General features: G+C 37.2%; 2 protein-coding genes across 3 annotated transcripts; both read right to left on the bottom strand.

Annotated features, from left to right (window-relative positions):
- Positions 1-344: 344 nt before the first annotated feature.
- On the bottom strand, positions 345-7049 carry LOC108205325 (protein STRUBBELIG-RECEPTOR FAMILY 3). 2 transcript variants are annotated; one of them, XM_017375246.2, is made up of 17 exons: positions 6908-7049; positions 6503-6725; positions 6128-6257; positions 5980-6051; positions 5721-5786; positions 5500-5571; positions 5336-5407; positions 5162-5233; positions 5014-5079; positions 4862-4927; positions 3719-4092; positions 3175-3581; positions 2558-2829; positions 1993-2131; positions 1315-1436; positions 1044-1200; positions 345-755 (listed from the first exon to the last, which is right to left on the bottom strand). In XM_017375246.2, exons 2-17 carry the CDS (start codon positions 6594-6596, stop codon positions 666-668), a joined length of 2271 nt encoding a protein of 756 aa, XP_017230735.1. In that variant the 5' UTR covers positions 6597-6725; positions 6908-7049; the 3' UTR covers positions 345-665. The 2 variants fall into 2 exon arrangements, with proteins under 2 accessions (XP_017230735.1, XP_063941994.1); XM_064085924.1 differs by lacking the exon at positions 6908-7049 and adding an exon at positions 6831-6881 and having other exon boundaries at positions 434-755.
- A 409-nt stretch (positions 7050-7458) lies between these two features.
- Positions 7459-8942, bottom strand: LOC108224080 (tyrosine decarboxylase 4). The gene has a single exon (XM_017398634.2). It carries the CDS (start codon positions 8940-8942, stop codon positions 7488-7490), a length of 1455 nt encoding a protein of 484 aa, XP_017254123.2. The 3' UTR covers positions 7459-7487.
- Positions 8943-10006: the final 1064 nt, after the last annotated feature.

The raw sequence follows: 10006 nt of genomic DNA, 5'->3' as shown, positions 1-10006 counted from the left end.
TCACTAGATCATTTATCAAACTCAATGCAATCTTCCCCTGTCCGCAAGGATCAAAAACATCATTTATCAAACTCACATCAAAAGTCAGCAACCTTCGTCGCCATTTTCATTTTAAAATAACTTCTTATATACAAGAAATAAATATATTAATCCCTGTATTTGTTGTATCTATTGTATGAATGATCCAACAATAAACTGAATAAATAAATTTAAACCATCAAATGCTCTATATATTAGATCCAACAGAAAAAAAAAAAAATTAACTATCAAATACCTTTTGATCAAAGCTACACTAAACAAAACAGCAACTTATGTTATTGGAGACACCTATGAACAATTGTCAGGACTCCAGAAATTTGTTATGTTCTAACTAATCAATAAATAATTTCGCTCATACACCGTTTCAAAAACTTTAGTACATAAATTTGTCACACGGAGCAACAATCAATGAATTGAATACACAAATTCTCACCAAGGCCATGAATGATGGCCTCAGCCACTTGAACCAGAAGAATTAGAGGGAAGTGACAGATATATGCAAGTTCTTCCGGACAAAATCATTTAGAAGGAAGTGACAATGCTATATGCTATATTAGAGGGAAGTCGCGGCATTTTAACACAGGCAAAAGCATCTAAGTTGTTTGTTCTCTTGATCTGATTTATTCTCAGATGTCATCTCTTGTTCGGGCTCTTCCAACCATATGTTGAAGGTCCTCAACAATTTCGGACATTGGTGGCCTGAATTCTGGCTCCGGCTACAAAACAGGACAATTGACCAAAAATATAAATAGACTTATGGACAAATCAAAAGATAACGAACATGAGAAAAATATGTAAGATTAGCTTTTGTAATAGAGAGACATAATACATTTCTATAAGACAAATCAAACTAGTTCTTTATGACATTTTATGGGAAATCATTTAATGTTCCTCTGATATGGAACTTCAAAAAGGATGTACCGCTTCCTTATTGTATCGGCTGAACATAAAAACGTATAAAGCAGAAAAAGTGTGTAAATGAACAAAGACAGAAGAAAACTCACCTGCACACACAAGGATATTATATCAGCCAAACGAGATAAAGACTTCGATGGATAAGTTCCTTTTAGCGAAGGATCAACCATTCTTGACAACGCATCTATATCATGAAGCTGAGGAGCGGCCCATCTAACCAGAAATTGCTCCCCTCTTGGGCACGACCTAATAATTATGATAAAACAAATATTCAACATTTTCCAAACTAATGGGTACGACCATATAGTTGATGCATTGCATTGCACAAATAGATTATAAGGAGTCCGAAACATAGATAACCTGTCATAAGCTTTCCTCCCGGTAAGTAGTTCCAACATGACAACTCCAAAGCTGTAAACATCACTCTGGCACGTATAATTTCCCATCTCAAGCTCTGGGGCACCATAACCCGAACCTTGGAACTGGCATATGGACAAGTGTCGGTAATTTTATTGCATAACAACTCGCTGCAACCTTGTGACTTAATTTAATTGTACTTTATCTAACTGCTTCATACGATAAGCTTGTGTCCACCCACAAGTAGAAGATATTTCTCTATGAATACATTGTTTTAATAAACCAACTAAGATATAGATACTGTGTTTCTGATAGATTCCGAGGCCTCGGTCTTTTTCATAGATGGCCTACACTTAAGTGTCTTTTTTCTGACATCAGAGTCGAGGCAGAAATTCACTTGCAAATACAGATCAACTAGCCTTGAAGCTTGTTACATTTTCAGTTACAAAATTCAAGCATATTAGATGTATAGGCTGATGTGATTAAAAGCAAAACCATACTTGCGCAGTTTTTAATTACTCTAAACAAATTTTTCCTCTTCCTAAGGAACCTAGAACACAAGTATAAAAAGTTGCCCCTGAGGACTGACAATCGAGAAAGAACTGATGAGCCCAACCCAATGCTGATTTCTAGAACACAGGATTGATCTACAAACTTGTAAGATTTTTTAGTCATGATTACCTGAGTTACGTAATTAGATGATATCAATGGAGCCAAACCACAATCTGAAACGCGTACTGCAAACCCATCATCAAGAAGAACATTGGCAGACGTGAAATTCTGATGGACGATGGGTGGTTGACAAACCTCGTGCAGATACCTTTGTCACAAAACAAAGAGAAATCACTCAAGTAATTAGATGTAACACTTATATGTCTTACCCAAGCTTTTACATTTACATAATATAAAACTAGATTCCATGGAAAGTTAGTACAGTGAATGTAGTGTTTTTACAATTACAGTATGACCATCTATTGATCTAAATAATAAAAAGCAATGATGCAGCAAGCATAATAAGAAACGGAAATAGGCTGAATGCAGTATATTTTAGATGTTCAATAACTAGCGATTTTAAGAGTGTTAGAGAGGACAGCCGGACAGGCCCCTGTTTTCCAGTATTTTTCCATTCTTACAGTTTTATATTAACAAATTAAAAACTACTAATAAACTACAATCTCTTTGAGCTCACAAACCTACAAAACTGGGAATCTAACATATTGCATTGAGATGTAATTCAGATGCTTACTCTAGAGCTCTTGCAGATTGAAGTGCCAACCGTACCCTAGCATTCCATGAGAGGTTTTTGTGAATTTCATCATCTATGTGCAGTGCTTCATAAACCGTTCCATTACCGCAATATTCATAAACAAGTAATCTTTGTCCATGCTCACAACAGAAACCAACAAGCTGAACTATGTTAACATGCTGAAGTTCAGAGACTCTAGAGACAAACTCGAGAAAATCATCATCAGTCTGATTCTTGGAAGCTGCGCCATCCAGTTTCTTTACAGCCAGTAACTACAAATGACAAATGAAAATATTAGTAAACTTGTGTAGATAAAGGTCATCGTTCCATACAGTTAAAACTTAAAAGCAACGTTGTTAACTCACAGTACTGTCTATCTACCCATCTTTACACACACATGTAGACATATAATAGTCATCCATCAGTGAGGTACTAGTACAACTTACCGTGAAGTACTAGTACAACTTACCGTGAAGTACTAGTACAACTTACTATCACAAGTCAAAATCAAGTTAGACAACTAATTTTCCCCAAATAATAAAAGACCCCAAATAGCACAGAAGTTCATTGATACTTTCCCAAAACTTTGCTTAACTATAAACAAGAACCATTATTACCTTCCCATCAGGAAGCTCTGATCTATAAACTGTACCCAGCTTTCCACCTCCAAGAAGATTTTCTTGAGAAAAACTATTTGTATACTGTTGAAGAGATGCAATGGAGAAGGTCCTAACAGAGCTCAGCTTCTCCATAGATTGTTTTCTAGATCGAACTGGAGGTACATTCGGCCTGATAATCACCTTTTCAAAAGGATTATTTAGAGGAGGTAGGGGTGGTGGTGGCAGGATGTATTCATCTGATACTGGCATATCTATTTCATGCTCATCTCTATGCCTAGCTACTTCAGCCACATCATTTTGCTTAGATACTCCAGCCACCTCATTTCGCCTAGGTACTGCAGACGCCTCATTTCGCTTAGGTACTGCTGCAGCCACCTCCTTTTTTGGTTCGGTATCTTTTTGGGCTGCGCATAAATAATAAGAGGGCGTCTGTTTACTCTAAAGAACAAAGTGGTTGCATATATATATACATACAGACACACACACACACACACACATATGAACACCGGAACCAGATAACTGATATGGACATCAATAATACCATTCTCGTTGTGACTGGTTTTCAGCAATGATGTCTCGTGCTTAGGCTTCTCCCCTGGGACATCGTGAACATCCATTTCATGCCTCTTAGGAACTTTTTTGGTCACTGGCCTTCCTTTACAGCACCTTGACATACAAAGGCAAAGTCCCAAGGCAACCACTATAACTATGACCAATCCTGCTACAACAATCCAAACAATTCGTTTTGACAAAAAGTTTTCCCCTTTTGAAGAACTCGAAGTTTCTGGATTAGAAGGCTCGTTTGGTCGTATTCTAGGGACTTGCTCAGAAGGTGGAGAGCCAATTGGTGGTGCCGAAGGAGGCGACGCTGGTGGTGATGAAAGAACTGTAGTGTTGAACGGATTTCCAGCTCTCCTGCATGATGATGTAAATCTTACTTAGTTTCCTTGCAAAAAGTTATACAAAAACTACAACGGAGTACCAATTGGACCTAAATGCCAAGTACAAATATATTGGTCCTACCACATATTGCGAAAGCCTACCAATTTGACTAATCAGGTTTCTGTTGGTCCTTGGACCATCCTTCACACATTCAATATATATCTCATGTACATATGCTTTAGCAGAGAAAGTGAAAACTTCGAAATTTGATTACCTTGTTTAAAAGAATCTTTAGAAACTCTCAAATTATCACATATACTCTATTTGCAAGGTAAATAAAGTTCTACTTCGTTAAGCGATGTCGATTCACTCGAAGAACATTTATATTCAAACATAATTTGGGAAATGACAGATAACAAATTGATCAAGAAGCATTGAAATCCTCTGTTTGGTTAAAAGCAATAGAATTAAAATTTGAACATGAAATTAAACTGGAGAGGATGATATAAGAATGAATTGAAACATTAAATCTCAAATGAAGAGTGACTGAAGAAAATGAGTCAGAAGGAGAATGGAGAATTCACTATAAATTTAGGAGGTCTGAGCTCTAGTTCAAACCGATTAGAATGGAATGAAAAAGTAAATAATAACCCACAAACTAGCACAAAATTAACTCACTTCCCTTCAATTGTATTCCCTTTAATTAAATGGAGCTTTAGACTCAGTCTGATTTTGCAATTAGATGTATAAATTATAATTAACTTCATGCGAAAAGATTCATCGGAGTTTAGCTTCACTTTACCTGAAATTGGGAATACCCAGCAACTTGTCGGGTACAGGTCCTGAGAACAAATTGTTCTCAACATCCCTGAGGAAAGAAGATTAAGCATTTAAAATTAGCAACAAAAAAAATAAAATAGAGAATAATGTATGCATATAAAAAAAACAGATTACAAATCTATTAATGGCAGGTCTTGCAAAACATCAAGGGTCCCTGTGAGTTGATTGTCCTGCAAGTGCCTGCAAGACAAAGATGATGAAGTTAAACACCAGCTACAAAATCAAATTATAAATTATAGGTTTTGATGCAGATAATACGCACAATTTGGTAAGTGATAATAAGTTCCCCAGTGAAGGAGGTAGCTGACCCTCCAAATTGTTGCCAGACAAATCCCTGCAATTCATGTGTTAGTACTAAATTCCAACCATCATATTCTTCTTACACATTCAGAATATGTAAACATGCTAAAAGTAAAAATTTAATGAGAATGCGTACAAATTAATTAACCCTGTAAGCTGTTGGAAAGTATCTGGTATAACTCCCGTCAAATGATTGTTGCTCAATGACCTGATACGTGAATTTGCATGTATATAAATCAAGATTGAGAGAAGTAAAAAGAATAGTACATTGCTCTTTTAGACAAACTAAATAGAACTTACATGTCTGTCAATTGACCTAACGTGGAAAAAGTCTCAGGGATGGTTCCAGTAAATTGGTTACCTGAAAGAGACCTACCATATGCAAACTAATTAGTACCTGGAGCAAGTAACACATATATATCTAACAATCCAGAATATTAAGAAAGTTCAGCACCCCCACTATGTTTTTCTTTAAACACTTCAATGTGAACGAAAAGCTATCAAGGAGGGCGTAAACTTACAAGATCCTCGTTGTAGTTGGCAAATTCGATGGAATGATTCCCCCAATATGGTTATTGCCTAAATCTCTGCATTGAAAAGAAAACTTATCTTCGGGCACATTAAGAACAGACATGAACTAATATTGCTGGTACAATGACGTGCAAGCCGAAAATCTCAATACCTCAACCTGATTGCTTGACAATAAACTCATAACATGATAATAAGAGAATCTACGAGGTCAAGGAAAAAAAACTTCTGCTATAATTAAAGTATACTTACATTTGTATGATAGAAGCAAATACCCCCAAGCTCTCACCCAGTACACCACCCAAATTTGCGCCATTTAAAGCACTGTCAATATTAAACCTTAAGTAATTTACATACACATATCCAAAAGGCATTAAATACTTACAAATGAGATGCATACATTGCTGTAATGTTGGCATTTACACATTGTACACCTTGCCAACCTTCGGTACACGGGTCGCCACCAGCTTGTACCCAACCAATAAGAGGCGGGGTTCCCAGAGCACCATATAAATTATTGATAGCTGCAACTGAAATAAAATAAACGACAAATGGAGAATTAAGAAAACTACCATCATCTTCACAATCCACATACAAAATTAACACTTGAAACTAATTTCAGGCCTTATGGATAAGGTAAAGAAGATCTCTCTCTCTCCCCCCCTCTCTCTCTCTCCCTCTCCCTCCCTCTCCATCTCATATCCATCCCTCTCTCTCAACAAGAACAACTTTAAAAAAGAAAGAAGAGAGCTTTAAACTGTTAATCAGGCCTTACCATCTCTAGGATCTGTAAAACCCTGGCAAACAACCAATGTTGACATCAATCCAACAAGAACTTGGCCAAATATCTCCCAATTGAACCGACCCATCTTCAATTACAAGCTTAAAGCCACCCAAAAACCCTAAAGTTCAAATCTTTTCAGCTAATTTCTTTCTGCAGAAACTTTTCCAATACAAAAATCTTCACCAAGAACCTCAAAGATGAACTCTTGAACTCACTGCACACACAATAAAATTAAAAAAAAATAAAACAGCCCATTAATCAAAATCAAAACTTTTTAGTGGGTTCATAAAGCTATTGACAAAAAGCAAAAGTAACATACTTAACACAATTAGTTGGATAAAAAAGTGCATTAGAGAGCCATAGGTTGAAATAATTAAGATTAAGGACACATCATACCTGAAAAGATGAGTAAATTACAAGGGACTGCAAAAGTAATAGAGAGGAGAGTGATCAGACATTAAAGGTGTCAGCCGACAGAATATTTGTTTGATATATATCTTCAAGGAGTGTGTAAAATCTTATGTAATCGTTGCTTGTGATTTCAAAATTTTCCAAATTTAAAACTGCGCATGTTTATTATTTTAATATTAGACCGTTGTGTTGAGGGGCTCAAGGGCCTCAATTTTGGGCTGGGCTTTTCTACTTTATGGTCTACTTAAAAGAAAGCAGATCCTAAAAATTGATTGTCAATTTGGAGCAAGTTCTAGAAATACGTTTTCTTTAAATGCCTGCACAAACAATTATTGTAAATTTATATGTTAGCATTTTACAGAATATTTATATATAGTAAGGTTCATGTAAGGCCGCCGCATATAAATTTATATGGTTCTATCTGGAACCTCATTCATAATGCATATTTATTTATATATATATTCGATTACCGATAGTTTAATACTATATGTAATGTTCTGCATGCCAATTAAGCAAGGAAGCAAGGGATCTGCATGCATGATACCGCGCGTAGACATAGTATAATTTAACGGAGCAAGGCGTCTGCATGCTCCTGCACCACCTTCCAAGCCACACTCACATGCCTCATATTTGTTAAGGTTGCTCCAACAGCAAATCTGATCATAAAAACACCTTCTAGCACTGCATGGCTCATGTAGACTCGACCAGACCCATTCATCGACTCCAATAGCTTCCGGTTAATCTCATTTACATCCTCTCCACTCTTTTGTCCAACTGCTGATGGCGAAACCCGGAAACAGACCAATGAGAAAAGCCTAGGCACCACAACTTCAAATCTTTTGTCCATGACAACCAGCCTTTCCAAATTCTTGGCCATTTCGACATGCCCTCTGATAAAATTTCTTAGGTTATCAACTCCGTAGCTTCTCAACACAAACCATAGTTTCAATGCTCGAAAGCGTCTACTTAGCATTAGTTGCCAGTCCTTGTAATCGATGACCCTGTTTGATTCAGTGGCGTGATTCTTTAAGTATTCGGGATTGGTGGAAAGAGCTTTTGTAAGAGCGGTGGGATCCTTCACCCACAGGCAGCAACAATCCAAAGTTGTCAAGAACCATTTATGTGCATTCAAGCTGAATGAGTTCACATTCTCAACTCCATCAAGAAAGTGTTGGAACTCAGGGCAGATACAAGCACTTCCAGCATATGCAGCATCAACATGAACCCAAATTTCATAGTTTTTCGCCACCTCGGAAAGCAGTCCCACTGGATCGACAGCGGTTGATGAGGTTGTCCCAATAGTCAAACACAAATATAATGGAATCAGCCCATCTCGCAAGTCAGTCGAAATTGCATGATTAAGTGGCCCTGGTAAAAGCTGAAAATCTGAGGCTTTGCTTGTTTTAATTGAACGTATGTTCTTGGGATTTACACCAACAATTTTTGCCGCCTTTTTTAATGCAGAATGAGTTTGGTCAGAGCAATACACAACTAAGCTGCCTATTATTTCCATCCCATATTGGCTTAACTTTTGATCTCTTGCAGCAACAAGTGTACATATGATGGCTTCACAAGTGGTCCCCTGCAACACGCCGCCTCCTCCACCGGAAAAAAGAAAAGATTCAGGAAGTCGGAGGATTTGTCCAACCCAATCCACAACTATGTTTTCGAGTTCAGTTGCAGCCGGAGAAGACATCCAATTGAATCCGACAATGTTAAAGCCAGTACTCAGCATTTCACCGAGTAAACCAGCAGTACTCCCACTTGAAGGGAAATAAGCAAAGAAGTTAGGACTTTGCCAATGTGTGATGCCGGGGATAATTTTGTTTTGTACATCTTGGAGAATTGTTTCAAACGGTTCAGGGCTGCATGGGGCGGATTCAGGTATGATTTTCTGGAGATAGCCCGGTAAAACTTGGCTTCTAACAGGATATTTATGAATTTGATGATAGTAATCAGCCAGGAAATCAATCATTAAGTGGCCCTGCTTTCTGAACTCTTCAGGATTTAAGGGATTCATCGGAATTGTAGTGAGACTTATGAATGTAGAAGTTGGTTTAGTTAGATGCATGCATTAATCATCATCTATGACTCGCTTTATATATTATAAGGTCCAAGTGAAGTGCAGGTTTCTCTCACTGATTTTTAACAAGCACTCTGTGGATTTGGCTGGACCTAGTGCCTTTGTTATACTCCCTCAGTCCCACCAAATAGTTTAGATTAGATTTGAATAAAGAAAAAATATATAGTGGGATCATTGATTAGATAGTGAAGTAAAAGTAATGTGAAAAGGAAGAGAAGGTGGTAGGATTTTTAGAAAGATTTGTAATGCAAAGAAATGGATGGAACATCCAAAAGAGAAAACCGTAAAAAATCTGGTGGGATGAAGAGAATAACAAGCATTTTGTGAGTTTGGCTCGTGTGAGAATCAGCTTTCCTGAGTGAGTTATAAATTTATATTGAAAATTGAGAATCATAAATTATTAAATTTGTTTTATTTTTAAAATTTGATTATACAAAATTTCATAGAATCATTTTATACATAAACAAATTTATGATTTTAATTTTATTAATATTGCGGGCTGGAGGAGATTTGGAGTAATTATAATGTAAGAGGAACACAATGGGCTCGTGCTTAAAAATTTTTTAGCGGATGTTGTTCGGCACGGCGATAGAAGTGATGCAAAGTATCCCGGCTTTTCTTTTCCTTCATTTTTTCATTGAAAACTAATTTAATTAGCTGCTTAGCAGTAAGCACCTCCTCCACATTCCATTCCAAATTCCGTGACCCAAAATCCATCAGATTTCACATTCAAATCCAAAATGCATCTTGAATCGTCGGTTCTCTCTCATCATCCTCCTTGGATTGCTCGCTTCGTGGCTGTTTCTTGTACCTGTTCAGGCTGTCGGATCAGCCGCGTGTAGTGTTTAACCGTACGTTTCTCCGATCGCGAGACGCTAGGGCTTTTAATCCTGTCAACGATCATTGTGGTGTTCCTGACTAGCGATGGATCGATTTTGATCTCTGCGTTGATGATTGGGGTGGCGATCGTGTGTGCGCACGGTGCGTTTTGAGCGCCCGAT

This window comes from Daucus carota, chromosome 1 (genome assembly GCF_001625215.2).
Source record: "Daucus carota subsp. sativus chromosome 1, DH1 v3.0, whole genome shotgun sequence".
Taxonomy (NCBI): Eukaryota; Viridiplantae; Streptophyta; class Magnoliopsida; order Apiales; family Apiaceae; genus Daucus; species Daucus carota.
Note: the sequence above shows the minus strand (reverse complement) of the source record. Positions and strands in the feature narration are given on the sequence as shown.

Bases quoted from the DNA above. Each gene is read 5' to 3' on its own strand.
- LOC108224080 (XM_017398634.2), bottom strand. From the start codon at position 8,942: ATGAATCCCTTAAATCCTGAAGAGTTCAGAAAGCAGGGCCACTTAATG.
- LOC108205325 (XM_017375246.2), bottom strand. From the start codon at position 6,596: ATGGGTCGGTTCAATTGGGAGATATTTGGCCAAGTTCTTGTTGGATTG. The intron at 2,830-3,174 runs GTAATAATGGTT...TGTCATTTGTAG, and splicing joins CAGAGCTTCCTGATGGGAAG to TTACTGGCTGTAAAGAAACT. The intron at 756-1,043 runs GTGAGTTTTCTT...CCTGTTTTGTAG, and splicing joins TAATATCCTTGTGTGTGCAG to CCGGAGCCAGAATTCAGGCC.